The sequence below is a fragment of the Microcebus murinus genome, chromosome 14, assembly GCF_040939455.1.
Source record: "Microcebus murinus isolate Inina chromosome 14, M.murinus_Inina_mat1.0, whole genome shotgun sequence".
NCBI classification, from domain to species: domain Eukaryota; kingdom Metazoa; phylum Chordata; class Mammalia; order Primates; family Cheirogaleidae; genus Microcebus; species Microcebus murinus.
The window spans coordinates 79,501,643-79,526,517 of record NC_134117.1 but is presented as its reverse complement, the minus strand read 5'-3'; the positions used below and the strand labels follow the sequence as shown (position 1 = coordinate 79,526,517).

Genomic DNA, 24,875 nt, shown 5'->3' with positions numbered 1-24,875 from the left:
TGCCGGCCCCAACTCGGCCAGCTCAGAGCGGCCTGCGTGAGAAGATGCGCCAGGGAGGCGTCCGGCACCCTTGCAGGCAGCGTCCTCCATGCGGGGCGGTCAGGGGCTGCTGTTGCTCTCTCCCCAGGTGTGTCCTGAGGTACTCACGGGCAGGGCCCTCCCTCACCATCCTCACTCTCCTCCATGCGGGCGGTCAGGGGCTTCTGTTGCTCTCTCCCCAGGTGTGTCCTGAGGTACTCACGGGCAGGGCCCTCCCTCACCATCCTCACTCTCCTCCACGCAGGGGCGGGCCCTCAGCAGAGAGGCAGTGACGATGCAGCCATGCTGACCTGGTGCTGACCTCAGCGAGGGGACACAAAGGAAGGGCACACAGACCCCCGTCAGCTCTCCTGTCACTGCCAGGGCAGTGGGTGTCCAGTGTCTCTAGCCATAAGATCTAAGACATCCATCTCTCCAGAACCAGCGACTGCGCCTCAGGGAAGGGCGGACTAGCTGCCCATTTTCTTGGCCAGCAAGCGCCCTGCCTGTACGCCCAGGGCTGTGTGTGGCTAGGGGGCAGTCAGCACGTCTGTCCTGCCTGGCTTGAGGGCTGCCAGGAGAGCCATTCCCTTTGCTGCTCAAGGAATCATTGAGGACCTACTCACTGTCACCTCTCCCAAGGCAGGCAGTGTGGGGAGTGGGCGCCAGTTCTTTCTGTAGGGCAGTCCTTAGGACCCTAGGGGGCATAGTCAAGAGGTAGAGCCAGGATCCCCTTATGGTACTGTTGCCATGTGCCAGGGCCGAGAGCATCTCGTTGGGGAGTCCACCCAGCCACTAGCACATCCCACATGCTGGGAGATGCTGAGCACATGGTCAGTCCCACCTGCCACCATGGACGGCCAGCTGTGTCTCTGTCTCACAGGCAGTGTGTCCAGAGGACGTAGCCCCTGCGATAGTGGCTTGCACCAGGACAGAGGCTGATCCCGCCTCCCCCAGGCTGCATGGCACAAGCAGGACCCTGAGCTCTCTGGCCTCAGCTTCCTCACTGCTGAAACTGGGCTAGTGAGAGTGCCTGGGAGGTTTGGATGGTGAGTGTCTGAGCTGAGAGCAGGTTGGGCACATGGGGAGTCTGTCTGCCCTATACTCTGTTATCATCAGATAAGTTCCCTGAGAGTTAAGGGAGCAAAGGCCAGCAAAATCAGGGCCTAGGTCAAAGGTCAGGCTAGGGCAGGCGCTTGCAGGGACAGCAGGCCAGACTCGGCAGGTGGAGAGGATGGGGAGCACCGTGCACGCAGAAGCCCTGGGCAGGGCTGGGCAGAGCGAGTGCCGTGGCCCAGTGCTGAGGGGCTGGTGGGGGCAGGGAGCATGCAGGCCACAGCTGCAGGTGCCAGACTCTGTGTGGGAGTAAGATGGGCAGGGGGCACTGAACACCTGTGAGCAGGCCCAGGTTGTACAAAGGGCTCAGAAAGATACCTGCGAACAGCTGTGTGTGGTGGCTACCCCAGGCAGGTGTGAGGTGGAGAGGCCCCTGAACTTCTGTGACACAGGGAATTGGGGAATAGGGTAGGATTCTGGATAGGTGCAGTCAGTCATCACATGGGAAACCAGTGCCTAAGAGGCTGAGGGGTCGGCACGTTGGCACATGTGAGGATGTGGCGTGCCAAAGGGAAGCACTCCTCATCAGCAGGTGTCCAAGGCTGGCCTAGGCCTGGGCTCTGCATTCTCTGCTGGGACCTCAGAGGTCCCTGCCTTCCCCAAGGCCACCTACTTCATGCCACGCCTCACCCTCCTGGGGTCCCAGGCACCCACCCAAGTGGCTCTCCAACCAGGGCCACATCATGAGCTGTGGGCCCCTTCCCCCAGCAAAAAGTAAAATTGTGTTTTATTATTGTATGGGTATAAGACAAATATAATCTGGGTCACATTATTGTTATATATTTCTTATTGTTATATTTATTTCTTGTTTTGGATTTTAAAATAAAACCAAACATTTTTGCTGGGCCTCAGGCACTGTGCCATGCCTCCTGCTGGTGCAGTGAGGAGTGCCCCAGCATCAGTGTCTGTTGGGAGCAGAGGCCTCCTGCTCTGCGGGCTCCTGGCACCAAGGGTTGGCACAAGTGGGATGGCCTGGGTATGCCCTGCCCTCACCTGGGGATGGTAAGCTCCTAAGCCATTCATGTCTCTGCTGTGCCTGTGCCGTGGTCTTGTGAGCATCCAGCAGCTGAAGTGGGAACTGCAGCAGATATCAGCCGAGCCTAGGTATGTACCTGCCCTGGGCAGGTGGCCAGGGCAGTGGCGGATGGGGTGCCAAATGGGGCCAAGAGCTTCCTGCTTCTGTTTGGCCTTGGTTTTGGCTGAATATTTAGCTGTGGGCACATCTTTAAAACTGGGATCCCCTATAAGGCACCAAAAGCACAGGTGACAAAATATAGATGAATTGGACTACATCATAATTTAAAGCTTCTGTGAATCAAGGACATAATCAAAAGAGTGAAAACAGAACCCATGGAATGGGAGAGAAATTTGCAGTTCATATATCTGATGAGGGTTAATATCCAGAATCTACAAGGAACTTCTAAAACTGAACAAGAAAAAACATCCATTCAAAATAGGCAAAGGACTTGAATGGACATTTCTCCAAATACATATATACAAATGGCCAAAAAACACATGAAACGACCCTCAGCATCACTCATTGTTAGGGAAATGCAAATCAGAACCACAGTGTGACACCTGACACCTGTTACGATGTCTACTGTCAGAAAACCCCAGAAAATAACAAGTGTTGGTGAGGATGTGGAGAATTGGAATTTTTATGCACTCTTGGTGGAAATGTAAAATGGTGCAGCCACTATGGAAAATAGTTTGGTGGTTCCTCTGAAACATAGAATTATCATATGATCCAACAGTTCCACTTCTGGGTATATACACAGAGGAAGTGAAAGCAGGGGCTGTAAGATGTATTTGTACATCCTCATTCAGAGCAGCATTATTCACAATGACCACAAGGTGGGAGTTACCCAAGTGTCCAGCCATCAGTGAATGGATGAACAAAATGCAGTATACCCATGTGGTGGAATATTATTTGGCCTTTAAAATGAAGGAAATTCTGACACAACCCACAACATGAATGAACCTGGGAGATGTTATGCTAAGTGAATAAGCCAGTCACAGTGGGATAATTACTATGGGATTCCACTTATATGAGGTACCAGGAATCATCAAATTCACAGAGACAAAGTAGAATGGAAGATTCCGGGAGCTGGGGAAGAGGGAAGAGGGAGCGACTGCTTCATGGGTTCAGAGTCTCAGCTGTGTGTGGTGAGGGAGTGTCATGCATGGACAGTGGTGATGGTTATACGGCAGTGTGGATGCACTTAATGCCTCTGAACTGTACACTTTAAGATGGGTAAGATGATAAATTTCATGTTATGTGTATTTTACCACAATTTAAAATGACTTTTAGAAACTAGTATCTCTCTTTATACACTCCTCCAAATTTATTTGCCATAGATCCTCCCCGATCCATGCTTTTTTCCAAAAAGCAAAGTTAGATTACAGACCCGTGCAAAAGCAGCCTCCAGCTGGGACAGAGCCCAGCAGTCGCAGTCTGCACGGTGTGCTGCAGGTGGCCCCACCTGGCACGCACCTGCAGGCCGCCGGCTGTCAGTGGCAGTGCTGCTCAGTCCCCAGGACACGCCTCCGAGCTGGAGGCCAGTGGTGTGTTTGCTTGGCCCTGGCGCAGAGGCCCCACCGCTGGCGCAGGAGCCGGCTCTGCCGCACCACCAGCAGCCGCCTGTGGCTCCAGCACCCATAAGGCAACACCGGATGATCTCGCCCCAGTCTGTCACACCAGCCGCCCTGGCCCTGGCCCTGGCCCCCGTTGCTCCCTCCTCCCTCCCAAATTCTGACCATTTCCCAAACGTGCCTGGCCCTGTCCATGAAACCATTTGTTTGTTAGCTTGTTCAGTTGTTGATTTGTTCACTGGTTCACACGTTCACTCGTTCTCTCAGCCCACAGGTGGAGAGTGGGCAGATGTAGTGAAGGTGGGCACTCGGTGGGGTGGGGAGGAGGCGAGTCGGCAGGTGAGGGCCCGGGAGGAGCTGTGATTTATTCTGCAAGAAACAGTTAAGACAGCGCCCTGCGCAGAGGCTGCCGCGAAGCGCGGCCCTGCTGTACTGCGGCAGGTGGCCTAAGGGTGAGCGTGCACTGTAGGAGTCGCGTTGAGCAGCCTGTGGTCTGGGTGAGGGACTGGGGTGAGGGGAGGAGGCGGGGCTCTGAGACCCAGGCCTGCGGTGGGAGCAGGCAGGTGGGGCGGAACTGTGACAGAAAGGGGGTCAGGTGTGTGGGGAGGTTGGGTCATCCTGCAGGCTGGGCGGAGACGTAGGTGTGCACAGAGCAAGCTGTGGACACACGGAGCTGGCCCCAGACAGGATCAGGGCTGGCGATCAGCACATCCCAGCCACCAGCACAGTGGCGGGATCTAGAGCTATGGGGAGGACACAGACAGCGGGTGCTGCCACCCTCTAGAGGACAGGCCATGTAGGCGGAAATCAGCCGAGGGTGAGCAGCTCCGCTGGTAGAATCGTGGTGTCGCTGGAGAGTGCCAAAGACAGAGGCACCCCTGAGAGCAGCCAGGGAGGGGGTGGGGCGCCCAGGGAAGGCTGCCCGGGTGACGTGGGGCAGGACAGGGAGCTGTGCCTCCCCAGGCCTGGGAGGAAATACCTGTCCATGCGGAAGTCTCCACCCAGCAAAAGGTGCCTTCCAGGAATGCATAAAACTGTTTAAAAGAACAAGGTGAGGGCATAGCAAGGCACAGTTGCTGTGCACGGGGGGCAGAGGAGCAAGTGCGGATGGGCAGCCACGTTGCCAGGTGTCCAGGTCATCGGGGCCACGGGCTCGTGGGCGTTTGTCCAACATAAATGCTCTGTAAAATATATTCTTTGTATATGTCAGATATGCAACTATAATAACAGAAAACATGAGTGGGAAGTGGGAGGGGAGCCATAGGTCTAATGGGTCACATCCTGACAGGTGCTGGCGGGTGGGACCTGCAGGGACAGCTGGCCTGCAGTAGGAGGACCACCTCTCCCTGCCCCAGCCTCCCTGAGGAGCCGCTGGAGTCTGGTTCCCAGTCCCAGAAAAATGATTGCATTCGGAAATCATCCATTAAGGAGATTCTGCTGGGTCGTAATAAAGCTGTCATCGGCATCATCTGCCTCCCATCAAGGACAGGTGAGGAGCTGATGCCCATGAGGGATTCTGCCCTACAGACAGACGCCGCTGCTACTAATTCCTGCAGTTCTTGGATCATACTGTCATTATAAGTGTTTTTCTTTTTTTTTTTCTTTTTGAGACAGAGTCTTACTCTGTTGCCCGGGCTAGAGTGCAGTGGTGTCAGCCTAGCTCACAGCAACCTCAAACTCCTGGGCTCAAGCGATCCTTCTGCCTCAGCCTCCCCAGTAGCTGGGACCACAGGCACACGCCACCATGCCCGGCTAATTATATATATGTATATATATATATCTTAGTTGTCCAGCTAATTTATTTCTATTTTTAGTAGAGATAGGGTCTCGCTGTTGCTCAGGCTGGTCTCGAACTCCTGATCTCAAGCGATCTCCCACCTCAGCCTCCCAGAGTGCTAGGATTACAGGTGTGAGCCACCGCACCCAGCCTATAACTTTTTTTGTTTCTTAGAATTCCTAAATTTCAGCTTTCATATTGCTGGTCCTAGGAGATTTTTAGTTGTCTGGAGCTCCATTTGTGTTTCTGTGTCAGGGTCACTGTGCCCATCAGAGCAGGCGGGTGGCTGGCAGAGAGACAGGGAGAAACCAAAGACAACGGCCAGGAAGGGCCTGTCCCAGCATGCGCGGTGTAGAGAGCAGCTCATCCACCGCAGAGCGGCAGTTAGCCCCGGGGCAGCAGGGCCAGGCAACACTTAGTGCCTGCACTACTTAGCGCATCTGCACTGAGTGTGTGAGAAGATGTGCTTGTGCTCACACGTGTGCAACAGTGAGAAGTACATGCTTGTGTGATGTCAAGTGCACAAAAATGAGAGAATGTGCTTGTGTGATGCAAATGCGCACCAGTGTGAGAATGCCTGTGCTTGTTGAAGCAAGACTGGCAGTGTGGGAGAATGTGTGAGCACGCATGTGCTTGGGTGTGAAGACGAGTGTGAAACCATTTGTGAGTGAGACAGTGGTGTGCAATGGTATGCATGGGAAAGAATGAGTGTGTGGGAGAAAGAACATGTGTGTGTCTGGGTCTGATTAGGAGCCGGGCCCGCAGTCCTTAAGAACAGGAGCAGTTAACATGAAAGGTACTAAACTCTGATGAAAGAGCAACTGGAGCAGCCAGAGCAGCCGGAGGTGGGAAGAGTACTGGGGGCCCCTGCAGCCGAGGGCAGGCACCAGGGAGGTATTCACCTCCCCAGCTGGGGTCAGAGCTTGTGGGAGGAGATGGGTGCCAGGGCCAGGGCTAGTCTACAGCCTGAGGTTGTCATGGGGTAACCCTTGGATCACAGGAGCCGCGGCTGGGGCTGGCATGCAGAGGAGTCTGTCTGGGGCCTGCAGAAAGCTATCCTCACCCCGAGTGTGGGCTGTGCAGGTGCTGAGGGAATGCATGCCTTGGGCACGCAGCTGGGGCAGGGCATGCTGGGTGTCCCCACACCCCTGCCCCACTGGCTGTCAGGCAGCAGGAGACAGGAAAGGCAGAATGTAATGGCCAGAAGCAAGAGCAGCCTAGTCTCTCCACAGTGTCACCCCAGCATCCTCCACCGACAAGGCAGCAACTTGCTGCCTGCAAAGGAGGATGATCAGGGCCAGCATGGCCTGAGAATGTGCACACCTAGCCAGAGTGCATGTCATGAGGTAGGTGTGCAAGAATGCAAGTGTACTTGTGTGCATGCCTGTGGGAGGAGAAGGCTTGGGACTGGTTCCATCAGGATCCAAATACAAATAACATCCCAGCCAAGCGTGGAGCTTTGCAATGGTCTTGCCAGGCCGAAAACCAGGTTAAAGTTAGAAGCAAAACTGTGGCTGGGTGACTGCATACACCAGATGGAGCCAGCAGCATGTGCTGTGGGCATGGTGCGGGGTTTATCTGTGGAGGCTGATTTCAGATGAGTCCCTGCCCTGGCACAGACAGCACCTCGCCCTGTGGAAAGGTAGGCAGTCTTATCCCTGCTGAGGGTGGGGCAGGGTGGGAGCAGGTGGGGTCTCAGGGGTGTACCTCCATCTCCCTCTCTATCTCCTGCACACCTATGTGTATGTGCATGCACGCATTACACACATGCATGACACACGCACATACATAGGCCATGAATGTTCCCAGGGCCTCTTCCAATGTGAACGACTTGGGTCTTTGGCAGATGTGCTGTGAGCAGGTGGGACCCACCTGTTCTGCATGGCGGTCGGGCTCCGGCTGGCCATTGGGGGATGATGTGAGAATCCTTTTGGTTTCTCATACAAGCAACACCACCATTTTGCACCACCAGTGGGTGTGGTGTGTGCCAGGCCATGGAAGTGAGTACAAGGCGGGTCCAACCCTGCCAGCCAAACCTGTTGAGGCAGAAACCTGTGCACTAGGATTGGGGGGGATTCTGTCACCACAATGGCATTTGGGAGTTGAAGGTATGGAATGGAAAAGGCTTTGCAAGTCCTGCTAGTGACCTGCCCACAATGCCAAGGGCAGCTTGCACCAGAGGCCGGTTTAGCCCACAGGCCAGGTGGCCCTTCTGGGCAGAAAGGTGACAGCCTTGAGGAGCATCTGGCCAGCAAGGCCATGGGCTCCGCACCTGCTTATACTTAACCCCACCATGTCTTTCTTAGCCATTGCACCTGACCCCTAGATGCATAGCCTCGAGGTGTACCAGCTGTGTGACCTTGGTCAGGCTTCTCACCTCCCAGCCTCAGTGTTCTTACGTGTGAGGGGTCAGTGAAGGGATCTGGGGCTATGAGTCTGCAGGGAGAAGTTCATAACAATGCACACCTGTGCAGAGGTGCGCACCTGTCTGCACCTGCACTGGCCGCTCCTTCTCTCCCCAGCATGCCTTTTCCACTTCAAAGTTGGAGAAACTGAGGCCCAGAGGAGGCTAGTGTTCTGCAGAGCCCAGTGGCACTGGATGCCAGCAACTCTCCTCAGTGACCCATCAAGATTGGCTGTATCATTTGTGGCCCTTGTTCTAAAACTATGAGGGATTTCACAACTGTGATATCAGAGCATTAAACCACGAGTGAGCCCTCTGAGTGGGGACTCACTGGGACTGCCCAGGTTGTAGCCACCCTGAGGCTGGCTCTGCACTCACCTCTTCAGTTCCCCACTTCAAGCCATGTGTTTTTCCATCTAAAAGTGCCTGTGACACGGAGGAGCATTAAGATGGCTGTGCCCTGCTGCAGGGCCCACTCGGGAGGCATTTTAAGTGCATTTAAATCTGCTTCTGGTCCTAATCATGGCGCAGCCCATAAATACCTTTGGCAGCAGTGACTGAGTGAGATTGGGCCCACACCATCCTGTAGGGCTGGGCTCTGCCAGATGAGGGCGGGAAGGGCCCATTCTCCCTGCATGTGTGATCTCCGTGGTGGGGCTTTGGGGAACTCAGGGCTGCCCCACCTCCCAGCCCCTGGACCACTGAGGTGCATGTGCACCACGAAGACCCTCAGAGGAGGCACCTCACAGGATTCCCAGGCTGGATCTGCCACTACGGCTGGGGTGGGCAGTGCCCTGTCCACTCTTCTGTAGCCCTGGGCATCACCAGAGCCACCACACAAGGTCCCCCCAAGGGCACCTGGTTCTTACTGGGAAGACCAGGGCCGGAGGTGAGTGTCCCTGGAGAGAACAAGAGCTGTCCGAGCTGCGTCGCCTCTCCAGACCTGAGCTCAGTCGCCCCCGAACATCCCCTCGCCAGCACTCTGGCGAGTGTGTCCCCGCATGGAGGAGCGTCCTGTAGGCACACCTGGGGAGGCCCGGCACAGGGCACCTGACCCGGTGGGGAAGGGCTCACCAGGGCTGGCGCCTGGCCTGCCCCAGGACCACCACCCCTAAGGCCATGTGGGTTACAGTCTCTCATCCTCTTTGTGGCCAGAAACAAAAGTTGCCCAAAGGACAGCACTTCAAGAGAAGCCTCTCCTTTTCCAATAGTTTTAGCGCTTTGGGACCCCAAACAGTCCTACGTATTCCCTTCCACTAAGCCGTGGCTGGTGGGAAACAGGATCTAGATGGAACAAACTGACCAAAAAGAAGTCGGTTGTACATGAGCACAGTGTTTGCTAATGTCTGCCTTGGATGTCGGTGTATTTTGTGTGTTATAGGGTAATTTGCAGGTTTTTAACAGGCTTTAATCATTTTTTGCCTATTCGTCTTTTTTTAAATTCTTACTATTTTTTATTGTGGAAAAATACACATACAATAAAATTTACAGTTTAACTATCTTTAAATGTACGGTCTAATGGCATTACATGCATTCACACCATTGTGCAGCCATCAGCACCATCCATCTCCAAAACTTTGTCATCACCCCAAACTGAAACTCTGTCCCTGTTAAACACTAACTCCTGACCCTCCTCCCAGCCACCATTCTACTTTCCATCTCTATGAATTTGACTACCCTAGATACTTCATATAAGTGGAATTTTGCAGTACCTGTCCTTTTGTGACTGGCTTATTTCACTTAGCATGATGTCCTCAAGGTTCATCCATGTTGTAGCATGTGCCAGAATATCCTTCCTTTTTAAGGCCAAATAATATTCCATTGTGTGCATGATCAGGTTTTGTTTATCCATTCATCCATCGATGGGCACGAGGGTTGCTTCCACCTCTTGTCTATCGTGAATAGTGCTGCTGTGAACATGGTGTGCAGACATCCCTTTGAGACCTGGCTTTCCATTCTTTGGTTATGTACCTAGAAGTGGGATTGCTGGGTCATATGGTAATTCAATTTGAACTTTTTGAGGAACTGCCTTCCTGTTTTCCACAGCGGCTGTACCCTTTTACATTCCCACCAACAGTGCACAAAGTGTTTCCAAAGCTTCTTACAATTCAAAAAACTTTTTATTATGAAAAACGTTGGCCATTCCCAAAGTCAGCAGGGCAGTGTGCCGTGCTCCCCGGTGGGCTCGCCTGGCCGTGGAAGGCCTGCATCCCGCCTCCTCAGGGAAGCTACGTCTCTGCCCACTGCTTCTTCAGTGACTAGTTTTCCAGTTTTTCGGGTAAAATTGGCAAAGGTTGAAAAGCATGGATCTTAGCTGTGCGATGTTGACAAATGGATATGCCCATGTGACCCGCACCCTGTCAGGATTCGGGCCCTTCATTCCCCAGAGCGTGCCCTCCTGCTCTTCCCAGTCTGTCTCCCACCCACCCACAGCCAGCCTGAGCCGTCGCCAAAGTCAGTCCAGCACGGAGCTGTGTGCGTTTCCACTCAGCTTTGTCAGCTTGGCACGGGGTCTGTGCCATCAGTGCGGGTTGGCGTGTGTCACTAGATCACCCTTGTTTATTGCTGGGTAGCAATTCTGTGGGTAGTTGGACCACAGTTTGCCTGTCTGTCCCCCTGTAGAAGGGCTTCGAGGCTGTTTCCAACTCTTAGCTGTTGTGATTTAGATTAAGTCACTTGATGGGCGTGGGTTTTCATTTCTCTTGGACGAATGGAGGGAATTTCAGGGTCAGGTGACAGCAGTATGTTTAGATAAAGATTTGTGCCTCTCTCACGAAGTGCTTTCTCCATTTTGGGGACTGTTGCCTGCCCTGCTTGTCTGGCACAACAGTCTCGTGCCCCTGAACATCCCGGCTCTGGGCGAGTTGTTGGAGCCCGAGTGAGCTGGCGGCTCAGGCGTGGCTCAGGTGTCACCAGACTTGGGTAATGGAGAAGGGTTTGCAGCTGCTCTGTTCTGCCTCCCCGTCCTCCCTCCTTTTTCTTCTTCTGTTTTAAAATAGTGCATGTTCAGCCAGGTGTAGCTATACAAATACTTGTGTATTCACGTTCTCAGGACTAGAGATGAGAAATTTCTGCTAAGATTGGAATTTCGAATTAATAATGTTTTTGTATCTGTGAGGAAGCCTTTATCTCCACCCTCCCTCACACAATTCCCTGCTTCCTGCAGCCCCACTGGGCCTCTACTTCTCAAGGGATGCTTACTGGGAGAAGTTGTATGTGGACCAGCCGGCCGGCACACCCCTGCTCTATGTCCATGCTCTGCGGGACGCCCCCGAGGAGGTGCCCAGCTTCCGCCTAAGCCCGCACCTCTACGGCGCCTACCGCACTCGGCTGCACGAGAACAACTGGATCCGCGTCCAGGAGGACACTGGCCTTCTCTACCTTAACCAGAGCCTGGACCACAGCTCCTGGGAGAAGCTCAGCGTCCATAGTAAGGGAGTAGCCCCAACACCCCTACCTCATCCTCACAGGCTAACAGCCTCATCACACCCTGGTCACAGGCTCCGAGTGTGGCTTCCCCACAACACCTGGTGCAGAAGGATAAGGGGCGAGGTGAGACCAGCCTGCCTCTGTGTCCAGCCTGGCGAGTTTGGGGCCATAAATGAAACTTGGGTTTCCTGAGGCTGTTGGGATTTTGGAGACCCATGTGAGTGATTTGAGTACTCTCTCTGTGCTGGACCCAGATTCCTTTGCCAGTGGGATTAGCAAGGATTTGGAGGTTTCAAGAGAAGAATTAAGAGGAGCAGAAAAAAATCCCAACGTTTTGATTTAGCAAATGACCTGGAACTTGCTGGAGAAGCAGCTCCCAGGAGAGCTGACTGCCCATGGGCAGCAAGCTGCCCTTGTACCTGGTGGGGGCTTGGCCTGGCCCACATGTCCTGGTAGGAAGGTGGAGCCTGTGGCCAGTTGCACAGATTCGAGGTCGGGGTCACGTGTGACGCTGGTACTGGGTGGGGTGGGGGTGGAACAGAGCACCTGGGACAGAAAATGGTGATGAGCACCCCTCCAGAGGCACAGCCTCACTTGCCCTAAAATGGCCCTGAGCCCCATCTGCAGGCAAGAGGCAGGCCAGGGGCAGTTCTGCCCAGCATGGGCAGACTGACCCGATTGCCGAGGAAAGCCGGGGTCACAAGACAGGGAAGGGGCTTGGGTGGGTAACTCTCTCCCAGGGCAGCCCAGATGGTTCTGGAGAAGGTGGCGTTAAGCAGGGTCTTAGTTCCACAAGCTTCATCCTGAGCCCCCAGTGGGGAGTCTGAGGAACTGGAGTCCGTGGGTGGGGGCCAGCATGGAATCGCCTCGGGCCTGCACTTCCTGGGAGGCCTGAGCCTCATGACTGGAGAGGAGCCTCTTGGACTGGCCAGGTGCAGTCGGGAGCAAAACTGATTTGAACAGTGATTTGAACAGGGAAAGTTTGTGCAAAGAATTCCTGACCATGACGGGACTGGAGCAGTGAAGGCCAGGCTAGTGAGGAGCAAAGGGTGAGAGGAGCAGCCCTCCCCCCAGGGCTGAGATGGAGGCCCAGGAAAAGCTCCACTCCAGCTGAGATCCAGACCTCACTTACATTGCTGTGGTGCCTTGGTGATGGAACTTGCTGGAAATGTTCCTAGGTGCTGGGGAACTCTGTCTTCCTGGGAGTCTCTGCAGGGACACTGTGACGATACTCCCGCAGGAGGGGTGTGGGCAGGAGGAGCCGCCCGCCTGTGGGGCGGGGGAGTGTTCGACCAGGCTCTGGGCCCCTCCCGGGAGAGGGGGCATTTGAGCTGAGGCCTGTGGGGGAGGGGAAGAGGTGGTGGGCAGGACTGGACGGCCCAGTGGAGGGAGCCTGGGGACCAGGGTGAGGACAGGGTTTTACACCAATCCTGGAGCTTGGTCTGGTGGGCATGGCGATGCACCCACGGGCCTGACTTCTCTCTCTGCAGATGGCGGCTTCCCCCTGCTCACAGTCTACCTCCAGGTCTTCCTGTTGCCCATGTCCCTGCGTGAGGGCGAGTGCCAGTGGCCCGGCTGTGCCCGTGTCTACTTCTCTGTCGTCAACGCTTCCTTCCCAGCTTGCAGCTCCCTGAAACCCCGGGAGCTCTGCTTCCCAGAGACAGGCCTCTCCTTTCGCATTCGGGAGAACCGGCCCCCAGGCACCTTCCACCAGTTCCGCCTGCTGCCCGTGCAGTTCCTCTGCCCCAATGTCAGCATGACCTACAGGCTCCTGGAAGGTGAGTGCAGACCCCGTGGGGCCGTCCCTCAAAGCCTGCTGTAAGCTCAGCATGGCTCTGTGAGCCCTGGCATGAGCCCTCTGGTTTACTCGTCACTACCATGCCATCAGCTCATTTAACGTTCCAGAAATATCTCTCTTGTCCCTGCTATAGGCCAGGTACTGTTGCAGGAGCTAAGGATGTAACAGTGAATAAAGCCAGCCTGGAATCCTGTCTGCCTGGCGCTTCCATTCCTGTGGAGGAAGGAGAAGCAGCACATGCCAAGGAAATCGGGTGCCTTCTGGGAGGAGATAGCTGGGAAGGAGAAGTAGAGACGACTGGCAGGGCAGGGGCCACCAGAGCAAAGGCAGGAGGGTGCCAGGCATGCAGGTCTAGGGAGGACCCTGTGTGGCTGGAGTGCAGTGAGGCCCTGGGGAGAGCCAAGGCCAAAGGGAGCAGAGCAGTTCCTGGGGAGGAGGCAGGTCTGGGAGTGACTTTCAGGGATTTGCTGAGAGACGTGGGGAGCCATGGAAGGCTTGGTGGGGGCATTGACAAGACCTGACTTACCTTTAAGGGTTAGTCACACTGCTGTGTTAGGCATGATTTGGATTGTGGAGGTTCAGGGAAGCAGGGAGACAATTAGCTACAGGAGAACGCCCTCCAGAGAGGACAGGGGTGAGAACGAGGGCAGAGGCGCAGGGGCCGTAGCAGCAGGCAGCCCTGGGCGTGCCTGGGCGGAAGATGAGCAGGATTTCCTTGTGGGCTGACGGGGGTGTTGAGGGAAAGCAGGCACCAAGCATGGTTCCCAGGGGCCCCTGGGGAGGCCACAGTGGGCCTGGGGCACTCAGCCGTTTCAGAGGGCCGCAGAGTAGAAAGTGCAACCTGCGTTCACCAGGCTTCTCGCACAAAACTGGGTAATGATGTTAAAGACACTCAAGAGGAAGAAAAGCCGTCACTCACTGTCCCTCAGCGTCACCCTTCTGTGTTCCACACAGGGATAGATATCTTTGAACCAGGTGTTTGGCAAAGCACATGGGTTTTATTCATGCTGCCCTTTTTCACTAAAAATTATATAATTCAGTTTTATTTAGCGTGTTTTCTTGTAATCACAAACTGTAGAGGGAAAGATCATAGAGTAAGCATTTCCCATGTGTGTGTTTCACATGTAACTCGCGGTTCTGACTGGGAGATGAGTGGAGTTGCCCTGAGCTCCCTGTGGCTGGCGGTGGGGTCTCCGAGTGACCTTCAGCACGTCCTGCTTCCTGGGCTGTCCCTGGAGGGCAAACGCCAGGACAGGCTCAGGGCGAAGCGTGTGTGGCTCCTGGGCCCGCCTCAGCGGGTGCTGGGGCACCTTCTGCAGTGCCCGGCCTAGGGCAGGCCCTTTAGTCTCATCACCCCACCTTCTGAGGAGGAAACTGAGGCACCTGCCCCGCGTAGAGCAGGGATGCACACCAGGCAGTCTGAAATATTTGTGTTAATGTCAAATTATACACCAGATGTCCATCATGTTTATTTTCAAATGGTAGAGTTGTGGCTTTATTGCTCATATTCTCTAAAATGAGCACATACTGCTTTCAAAATTAAACAAAAATTCCTAACATTTTTTAAAAACCAGTGAAGCTGGCTGGGCTCAGCCAAAGTCACCTGCGCCCAGCCCTGATGGCACAGCCCCTGTAACGCTGCCGCTCCCGCCGGCCCCTGAGGAAGGCGGCACCCCGCGGGCACTCACGGGGCTTCCTGGTCCGCTTGACGTGCAGGTGAGAGATTGCCCTTCCGCTGCGCCCCGGACAGCATGGAGGTGAGCACGCGCTGGGCGCTGGACCGCGAGCAGCGGGAGAAGTACGAGCTGGTGGCCCAGTGCACCGTGCGCGCCGGCGCGCGCGAGGAGGCCGTGATGGTGCCCTTCCCAGTGACCGTGTACGACGAGGACGACTCGCCGCCCACCTGCCCCGGGGGCGTGGACACCGCCAGCGCCGAGGTGGAGTTCAAGCGGAAGGAGGTGCTTGGCTGCGTTGCTCGTCCGTCCGTCTTTTCGCTATCTCGGTCCGCAGCTTAGGCCTTGGTCTGTTTCGCTGTTTGTCTAGCCCTAGCGGAGGGGAGGAAGCCAGTCCTGCCGCAGCTGCTGGCCTTCCTGGGGCGCCCGGCCCGGGCCTGACCCTAGCGCGTCTGGGCACACCCCGGGGGGCAGCTGCAGAGGGCGCCAGGCTGGAGGGGAGGAGCCCAGGGTTGGAGAGCCGTCTGCCCGAGGTCGCCTGCTGGGCCTTGGGCCTCCCTGCAGACGCGGGCGGAGGCGGGTGGCGGTAGCTGAGCAAGCCGTGTGTTGCCATTTCCTGCTTCTCTGGGCACCCCAGGTGCCGGTTTGTTAAGGGTTGCGGTGAGGCGGGGAGAAAAGCACATCTGTGGGGAAAGGCTGGTGAGCCTGGCTGAGCCGCCTGCCCTGTGGGGGCAGCAGCTGTCTGGCAAGCAGAGCCATCGGAGGTGCCTAGTGGCTTTGCTCACACCCTTGCCATCCACCTGGTGTAAGAAGGTGCTTGGAGAGCGTGCTGATGTACACCTGGATTGGATCTCTGTTCTGCCACCTGTCGCTGTGGCTTCCTCAGGGGAGAATGGGGGTGTTTGTTCTGGTCTGTGGGGACCTGGATTCCTGTCAGCACAGTGTCTGGGCATCTGCCCCAATTCTCCTATGGGAATTCTGGAGATACTTTTCACACCTGTTGCACAGGTGAGGAACAGTGGCCCAGGGAAGGTGACTGGCAAGGGGCTCAGGCTGGCAAGTGACTCCACAGGAGCTTGAACACAGAGCTGGCTTTGACACCTGACCCACCTGTGGGCTGTGCCAGGCATGCACCCTCCCAAAGCCTTTGGAGTCTCCAAGGGGCCCCTCTCACCCACTCTGACCAGTACCCTCTGCACCCTGCAGGGCACCGTGGTGGCCACACTGCGTGTCTTTGATGCAGATGTAGTGCCGGCATCTGGGGAGCTGGTGAGGCGGTACACAAGCACGCTGCTCCCTGGGGACACCTGGGCCCAGCAGACCTTCCGCGTGGAGCACTGGCCCAACGAGACCCTGGCCCAGGCCAATGGCAGCTTCGTGCGGGCAACCGTGCACGACTACAGTAAGAGGGCACCCAGGAAACCAAGCCTTGGGCAGGCAGCACCCTGCCACACACACAGCTCTGGAGTGGCCCTCTGCAGCCCAGGCCACCTTCCCTTCACCCTCTGCCCAGACCCGCCTGTGTCTGCCAGGCTGACCCCGGGGCCCCCAGCTGGGCTCCACAGCCTGTCCTCTCTACTGGAATTGCCCATGGGCGACTCTAGCAGGGCCGTACAGCACCCCATGCTGACCTTGCCAGGTCTTGCCACTGACTGGGAATACCTGTCACCTGAGGCCTTCCTCCAGCACCTAGCACCTGCTTTGCTGCCCCTGGGGTGACCCAAGTGTGCAGGGATTGTTGCCTCACCCCAGCAGCTCTCTGCTAATGGGTTGGTGTACAGCAGCTCTTCGTCAGGTGAGGGGTTCAGAAACCCTTGTCCTGCTGGCTCCTGGGGTGTGCCACAGGGCTCCCCTGCTGTGGGACATCTCTGTGCAGCTGCCTTGTTTCCCTCCCTCCCTCCCCACTCTCACCCATGTGTCCTGGGATCACCTTCTGAATAAACCACTTGCACTTGGGGTCTGCATCAGGGACCCAGGGTCACAGGGGCCTTTACCTCTTTTAGCTTGGCCGAGTCCTGTTCATTCCTCAGCCTTTCTCACACTACAAGCCTTTTGCAGGTCCCCACCTGTCCCTGCCATGGCACTGTGAACACCTGCGCGCCAGAGCACCCCTCCCACCATTCTGTGTTTGCTAAACTAGAGCCACAGCTGCACACATGGTGGGTACACAGGTGCAAGTTCCAGGGTCCAGGCTTCAGGGGTCCTTGGGTCCTCTGGAGGCTGCTGCTGTGGAGGAGAATTCTGCCATCTCTGGGGGAACTGCCTGGAGGGTTCTAGCACATCCCTCCCAGGCCCTCGGAGGAGGTGCGGCTCTTTACCTCCTGTGTACCCACACACCACACACACCCCTATACACAAACACCCCACAAACAGACCACATACACCTCATATGTGACACATACACACCCATACACACACACACACAGGCTACCCCCAGCTGAGAGGGATTCTCTGCGTTTCCAGTTTAGCACAATGGCCAACATTTAAATGTCGGTTCTAACGCAGGGCCAGGCCTCTTACAGGGCACCATAGTGTGAAAGCACGTGTTTATACACATGTGCATGCAGGGCTGTGTGTCTGGGGGGAGCAGCTCAGTTGTCCTTGCCATGCCCCAATCCGCAGGGTTGGTTCTCAACCGAAGCCTCCCCATCTCGGAGAGCCGGGTCCTGCAACTGGCTGTGCTGGTCAACGACTCGGACTTCCAGGGCCCTGGGCCAGGCGTCCTCCTCCTCCACTTCAATGTGTCTGTGCTGCCTGTCAGCCTGCGCCTGCCCAGTGCCTATGCCTTCTCCGTGAGCAGGAGGGCCCGCCGTTTTGCCCAGGTGAGCCCAGGCCTGCTGCCTGCCTGAGGAGGGGCGTGGGTGTCAGGGGACCTCCAGGGTAGGGCACGCTTTTAGCAGATTGAGTCAAGGCTCAGGGTGGTGACATTCCCTCCCTGGCCCAGGCAGCACATAGTTGCCCAGTGGAGCCACCAGCATAGGCGAGGGAGGCCTGGGAGTGCTCACAGCAGGCAGGGCTGGGGACTCCTTGGGCCCCTTTTTTCTCCTCGCTTCTTGGTGTCCTTAAAACGTTTTCTGCACTAATATAAGAGCAATGCTGGGCACATCTAAATATGCTGACTTGGAAAGATGTTCCTGGTGGGCTATGTGAAAGAGTGATTTGCAGAATTGTTGGTCTCACGTGACTCCATTTGTGCAAAAGCCAGTCTTCACTGACGGGAATTTGCAAGTGTGCAAACCCAGACGCTTAGCAGTGGCGCCCTCTGGAGGAAGGTAGGGGGCGCTTCTACTTTCTACTTTCTGTTTATAGAACTTATGTATGTTTTTGGAAAGTAATGATTAGACATGGAAAAAATAAAAGCAGTAAATACTCATTAGAGAGAATAAGGAATGTGGAGGAGTGATCACGTTTTCCACATGCACCCCACGTTTGGCATCTTGGTGTTTTTCTCGCGTGTTTTTCTTAAGTAAACAGCAGTGTGCATGAGATCACACACTGCATTTTCCTAATGGAGCTGCAGGTGGGCACCTCCTCTTCAGAATGTCATGGTAAGTGCAGTCCTGTTGTCCCAGTGGTTTTGCTGGTTCCTGTGGCTGGTTCTGTGCCCTAATCCACTCCTGGCAGCCACCTTGTCCGGCACACAAGGGACATACCCTTGGACACATCTGAGCTCCCTGACCTGCTGCCCCTGTTGGCCTTTTATGGAGGAGGAGTCAGAGATGGAGGGGTGACAAGGCAGAGGGGTGTGGAGGTTTGCACGGGGGCCTGGGTGGAGCAGGCATTGCTGGAGGCAGGTGGGGCCCCTGCACTCTGTCAGACTCAGGTACCTGGGGACCAGTCCCACCTTGGACTCACTGTGCTCTCCTACTGCCTGCCCAGTTTTTGAAGTTGTAAACTGGGGACAGGGATCTAGGACAGTTGAGGATGACATGAGGCTGTGGAAGTAGCAGGCTTGTAGAGGAGGCCAGGAGGCCAGCGTTGCTGTGGCATCAGTTGTGGGCCTGAGCAGGGTGTGCTGAGCTAGGGCTGGCTCTGCCTGCAGGCCCGGCCCACCTGAAACAGCCTGGACCATTCTTCCCCCAGCATCCCCAGGAGAGGAGGCCCCTCTTTGCCAGGGGTTCCAGCCGAAGTCCCAGGGAGACCCCTTGGTCTCACCTGGACTGGGTGACCTCACTGCATGAATCATGTGGCTGGGGTACAGTACTCTGACCAAGCAGGTGACCAGGGTAGGGGGTGGTCCACCAAACCCCATGCCCCAAGGACAAGAACAAGTGGTCCCCAGAGCAATGCTGGAGCAGCCAGGGAGGTACATGGGGACAGTGAGTCAGCCTTTGTGCCCACTGAGTGAGGGAGTGAGTCAGCACTCCCCCCACCCCCAGCCTGCTGGGGGTGTTTTCCCGTCACTAGACCAAACCTTCTGAGCTCCCAGGAACGGGTGGCCAGTGACATGGTGGCCTGAGCATAACTGGTCAGGGCAAGGCCAAGGCTGGTGGGCATATCTGCATGTTCCCGGGGAGCAGAGGAGGGTGTTTGGAGGGCTGCCATCCCCAGGCCAAGCTGGGCGCCCTACAAGACTCAGGCTGCCTCCAGCCTGTCGCAGGCAGGTCCAGCTGCCTGGCTGAGGTGTTCCCTGTGCCCCTTGCCTAGATCGGGAAAGTCTGTGTAGAAAACTGCCAGGAGCTCAGCGGTGTTCACATCCAGTACAGGCTGCAGCCCTCCAGCGCCAACTGCAGCACCCTGGGGGTTGTCACCTCAGCCGAGGACACTTCGGGGACCCTGTTCGTGAATGACACGGAGACCCTGCGGCGGCCGGCATGTGCCGAGCTCCAGTACACAGTGGTGGCCGCAGACCGGCAGACCCGCAGGCAGGCCCAGGCCCCGCTACTGCTCACGATGGAGGGGTCATGTAAGCACCGGCTCCAGGGAGGGATGGGCGGGGGAGGGGGCTTCCCTGAGCCTGAGTCCCCTGTCCTGTGAATGCGAATAACAGTGAGGCCACACAGCCCAGCTGGGGAGGGAAGAGCATGTACCTACTCGACCAGAGCAGCCCAGCAGTAAGCAGTCACCACTGCCAGCACCTGGCAGCACACCTTCTACATGTACAGGACCCTGGCTAAGTTCTAACTTCGGGTAAACAACAGGCAGTTTTTTGGTATAAGTATGTCCCACACAACATCTGCAGAGTCTCACCATCTGGGGGACGGACACGCTTGAAGCTCTGACTCAGATGAGCAAAGGCAATATATGTAACCTAAACATTTGTACCCCCATAATATGCTGAAATTAAAAAATAATTGCAGTCTTTTGGGAGATAAACCTCTAAGTGCATCCAGGCACCATTAGGAACAGACTTACACAGAACAGCTTTGTCATCTGAAACTCAGGTCTAACTGGGCGTTCCAGTTGTCATTTGCTGAGTCTGGCTGCACTCACATCCTTCCTCCTGCACTCACCCCAGCCCAGGGGCTAGCCCCACTTTGGGACCATGGTGGCCCATCCCTGTGCTCCCGGCAAGGCTCTGCTGCCCTGGGGGTGAGTCAGCCCTGCCCCTCGGGGCTCAACCCCAGGCCTGCCTCCTGTGACCTGCTTGTCTGCTACCCCCAGATGTGGCCGAGGAAGTGGACTGCCCACTGTCCTGTGCGGTCAGCAAGAGGCGACCCGAGTGTGAGGAGTGTGGCGGCCTGGGCTCGCCGACAGGCAGGTGCGAGTGGAGACAGGGAGATGGCAAAGGTAGGCCCCCTGCGGAGCCCAAGGGATGACCAGGGGTGAGGGTGCCAGGGGAAAACAGGGTCCTGTCCCCGAAGTGGCCCACTCCAATAAGCTTCCCAGCACCTTGCCCTCATGTGGCACCCAGTGCTGGGAGAGTGGATAGGAGGGTGAGGTGCAGGGCACCAGGCCATGAGCCCAGTGAATGGTCTGCCGGGCTGGACTCCCTCTGGGCCCCAGAGGGTCTAGGTCAAAGTTGGGTTGTGCAGGGGACAGAGTGGCTCTTCCTGTGAGTCAAATCAGGGGGTGCAGCCCCAGGCAGGAAGGCCCATTGTCTGCTTCAGCTACTATGAGGGCCCCACTCACTGTGCAGCCTTGAGAGGCCCGGCCTCCTCCACGCAGGGACTGCCAGCCCCTCTCACGCTGCTGCCTGGCCTGTGCACTCAGGCCCCTCCAGCTCCCTGGAGTGGGGTGCCACGCTGACAGGGCTCCGAGGGCAGTGTTTTCCTGCTCCGGCCCAGTGTGCCCCTCCCAGAGGGGCAGGGCTGGCCCGTAGCCATGGGGAGTCTGGTGGGGCTGGCCCGTGGGTGACAGCCTGCTGTGCGTCCTGTGCAGGGATCACCAGGAACTTCTCCACCTGCTCCCCCAGCACCAAGACCTGCCCCGACGGCCGCTGCGACGCTGTGGAGAGCCGTGAGGCCCACATCTGCCCCCAGGATTGCCTCCGTACGCAGACGCTCGACCTGCCAGGGTGGCATTTAATCAGAGTGCAGGAACCTGTGGGGGTAGAGAGAGAGGCCAGACCCCCCTTGTACTTCAGCCAGAGCTGCCGTGTGTGCATCAGTTCTGCACATCAAGCTGAACCTCCGGCACGTTCCTTTGTCCCCCTGGCCATGGGTGTGGGAGACCCACAGACTGGCCAGGGCCCTTGCTGAGGCCCCAGAAAGTGCCCCACATGGTTACTCTTCAGGGGCAACTAAAAAGGAAGGTGTGGCCCTGAACAGGCCGGCAGAAAGGGGCTGTGCCCCAGACTTGGCCAGGAGGCGGGAATGTGTGGGTCAGGCCCCAGGCTCCATGGTTTTGAAGGGTGGGGGTGCAGAGCCCTTTGTTGAGATGAAAGTCAGGAATGGCTAGGCTTACTGCATGGCTCTAGGGCGGTTCAGAGCTCACTTCCCTTGGGTGAAGCAGGGCTCTCACCTCCCTGGCACGGAGCCTTCGGTTGTTAGGCATTCCAGCAGGCTGAATGGCCGTGTCTGTCCTCAGGGGGCAGCATTGTTGGGGGGCATGAGCCAGGTGAGCGTCGGGGGATTAAAGCTGGCTATGGCATCTGCAGCTGCTTCCCCGAGGAGAAGAAATGCTTCTGCGAGCCCGAAGACAGCCAGGGTGAGTGGGCGGGCCAGGAGCACCACCCAGGGTTCCCCACACCTCGCTGAACCCCAGTGAGGTTTCAACAGCACTTCTGAGGTCCCAGCAGGGAGGAAACTGAAAGGAAGTGAGTAGGCCCCATGAGACATTCCTCCTTCCCTCTGGGCCTCAGTTCCCCCATTGGGGCAGCCCAGGAGAGAGGCCAAAGGGCGCCTATGAAGTGTTCTCTGGCCCCAAGTTCTGAAATGAAGGATAGACCAAAAAAGCAGTTCTTCCACCAGATAACTTGTTGGGCTGATCAGACTGTCCCCGTATGGGGCCCAGGCAGCATCCAGCTACGACCCACCCTACCAGGCACACTTTCGGGGGCAGCAGGTGCAGTGGGTGGCTCAAGGGAGTCAAACTGACCATGCTGGGGGAACTGTCCTGCCTGAGCCCAGGGATGTTTTTCTGGTATTTGAGCCATTAGATGGCCCTAGGTCCCAAGCTACTTTTCATTTTTCACAAAGAAAATAGCAAAGGCATTTGGAACAGCAGAAAATCTTGAGCTCCCCTGACTGCTCTCCTGGGCTTGCTGATGCAGCAGGCACATGGCCTTTGCTCTGTGACCTCAGCAGGCTACTTACCCTCTCTGATCCTCTGTCTCCATCTGCAAAAGGGAAGTTGCAGTCTAGGAGGGGGGAACACACATGGCAGCAACTGTCCCTCTTTGGCGTGCTCTCAGGGTTTCTCTTGCCTTCATGGCCACTGCCCAGTTGGCACAGACATGGCGGGCTGGAGGCTGGGCAGGGGAGCATGCCCAGCCCTGCCGGGTGGCACCTCACTCACCCCTGCCTGCAGAGCCCCTGTGTGACGAGCTGTGCCGCACGGTGATCGCAGCAGCTGTCCTCTTCTCCTTCATCACCTCGGTGCTGCTGTCCACCTTCTGCATCCACCGCCACAAGAACGCACACAAGCCACCCATCCCCTCGGCAGAGATGACCTTCCGCCGACCTGCCCAGGCCTTCCCTGTCAGCTACTCCTCATCCGGCGCTCGCCGGCCCTCGCTTGACTCCATGGAGAACCAAGTCTCCGTGGACGCCTTCAAGATCCCGGTGAGGGTCCCTGTGGGCCAGAAGACCCCTGCCCTGCCCTGCCCAGCTGGCTGCAGGGCCAGGCAGGGTGCGGAGACAGAAGCTGTCAGCTGATGGTACTGATCTACGGGTACTGGGATTAGGGCCCTGAGGGCCATGGGGAGGGTGGGCCAGGCAGCTGCCACAGGACCGCCTGCAAAGGCCCCAGGGACTGGGGGAGGCATAGGATTTTATTCTCAGAGCTCTAGAGGTGGGGACTGGGCAGAGGAGGCCAGTGTTCTGCCTTCATTTCTGCAGGTGCTCTGTTGGGGGCAGTCTGTGGGGTGGGGCTGACCCCTCCAGGTGAGAGGCAGTGCGGGGTAGAGGACAGTCAGGCTGGCAGCAGGAGGAGGGACACTGATATCAGAGGAGGATGCCAGCCAGAGCCAACAGGCCTCCCCAGCCCACAGGTTGGCACTTGCTGCTCAGAGCCTCAGGCTATGGTAGGGCCCCAGGGCTCTCCGTCCTGGCCAGGCCTCCCCGGGCTGCTGTGCTGGCCACTAGGCCTGCCCCTTCTGCGTTCCCAAGAGCACTACCCAAAGACCTGGAAGCCAAGCCAAGTTCTAAGAGGAACCAAGGAAAGTGCTCAGAGTCAAGGGTGTGTGTGAACAGAGAACCCCCAGGCTTAGGTGGGAATACCAGACAGGAAGCTCAGCACCTGGTGGCCACAGGGCACCAGCAGTTCCCAACTCATACTGGGAGGTGGGCTGGGATTCTCTTAGGAAGTGCCACATCTCACAGGTCAGCTCAGCCTGGGGCCTCAGCCCTGGGGCCTAATTTGGGTGACATCCAGCCCCAAACGTTGGTGAGGGTGTGGTGTGGCCACTGCCACCTCCCTCTGGCTTTCCTGGTCTATGACCCTATCCTGGCAGGAATTCGGCCTCACAGTGGGATTCTGGAATGAGCCACCAGAGTCCTTCACAAACCAGCTGGTCCGCAGTGAGGCCACACAGGAAAGCCGGGTGGTGGATGCTCCTGCCAGTGAAGACGCACCACCCTCACCCCTAGGCAGCTCCTGAGCTGGCTCCACGCCTGCATACGCCAGCTCCAAGTCTTGGACACATGGCTCAACCACTCAGCTTGTTTCCTCTTATATAAAGTGGGAGGAATGATTTTCTCAGTCTTTGAGAGATCGAATTGATGCTGTCTGCACGTGCTTAGTGCAGTCTCCAGAAAGCAGGAGGGGTTTGCAGCACCAGCAGTGGTGGTGATGACCGGGGCAGCCATGGCAACGTTTCTGGCACTGACCCTGACTGAGGGCCCAGGAGCTTGCTGGAAGACCTGGCTGTGCCACTGAGAGGAAGCCGTTCCCAAGTGCACACACATGTCAGAGAGGGTGGCCCCTGGCCTGGGGCAGCAGGTCCCCATCAGTGCCATCTCTGTGGTTGGGTGAGCCTTGCAGGGCCATTGTAAGCAGGACCCTGAGGCTGCACCCACACCCAGCTGCAGGAGACCTGGAGTGATAAACGCCGGTGCCAGCACAGGAGGGCAGGGTTCCTGGCAGATGTTGTCTTCCCCAGTTGGAATTCAAGGACAGAGGGCTGGGGGGACTGAGAACGTGTCCAGATCGCTTCTGAGTGGGCCTGATGCAGGGATGGAGCTTTGGTGAGAGGGCAGGGGGTGGTGCACCAGCCAGAGCCCGAGCAGGGGGCACAGCGAGCTGGTGTGTGCAGGACGGGCAAAAATCCCCGACAGGAGTAGACAGGAGCACGGTGGCACCTATCTTTTCAGGTGTGGCCACGCAGGGAAGTTGCCTTGGAAACTTCCATCATAGTGGGGGGTTCTGGGCTGGGAGGCAGGCTGGTGCCCACTTAGTCCTCTGAGGGTCAGGGCAGACCATACGCCAGGGACCGGCAAAGGTCAGGGCACCGAGTTCAGGCTATTC

The 24,875-nt window shown here is 56.9% G+C and overlaps 1 protein-coding gene across 1 annotated transcript in view; it reads left to right on the top strand.

Moving 5' to 3' along the window:
- Positions 1-24,875, top strand: part of LOC105879007 (proto-oncogene tyrosine-protein kinase receptor Ret) — a 53,638-nt gene that overhangs the window by 13,938 nt on the left and 14,825 nt on the right. The window contains exons 2-11 of the mRNA XM_012778943.3: positions 11,074-11,337; positions 12,827-13,114; positions 14,851-15,092; positions 16,014-16,209; positions 17,430-17,629; positions 19,455-19,713; positions 20,412-20,537; positions 21,129-21,239; positions 21,777-21,896; positions 22,719-22,972. Of these exons, the coding sequence (XP_012634397.1) occupies positions 11,074-11,337; positions 12,827-13,114; positions 14,851-15,092; positions 16,014-16,209; positions 17,430-17,629; positions 19,455-19,713; positions 20,412-20,537; positions 21,129-21,239; positions 21,777-21,896; positions 22,719-22,972 (2,060 nt within the window). The remainder of the gene's footprint in view (positions 1-11,073; positions 11,338-12,826; positions 13,115-14,850; positions 15,093-16,013; positions 16,210-17,429; positions 17,630-19,454; positions 19,714-20,411; positions 20,538-21,128; positions 21,240-21,776; positions 21,897-22,718; positions 22,973-24,875) is intronic.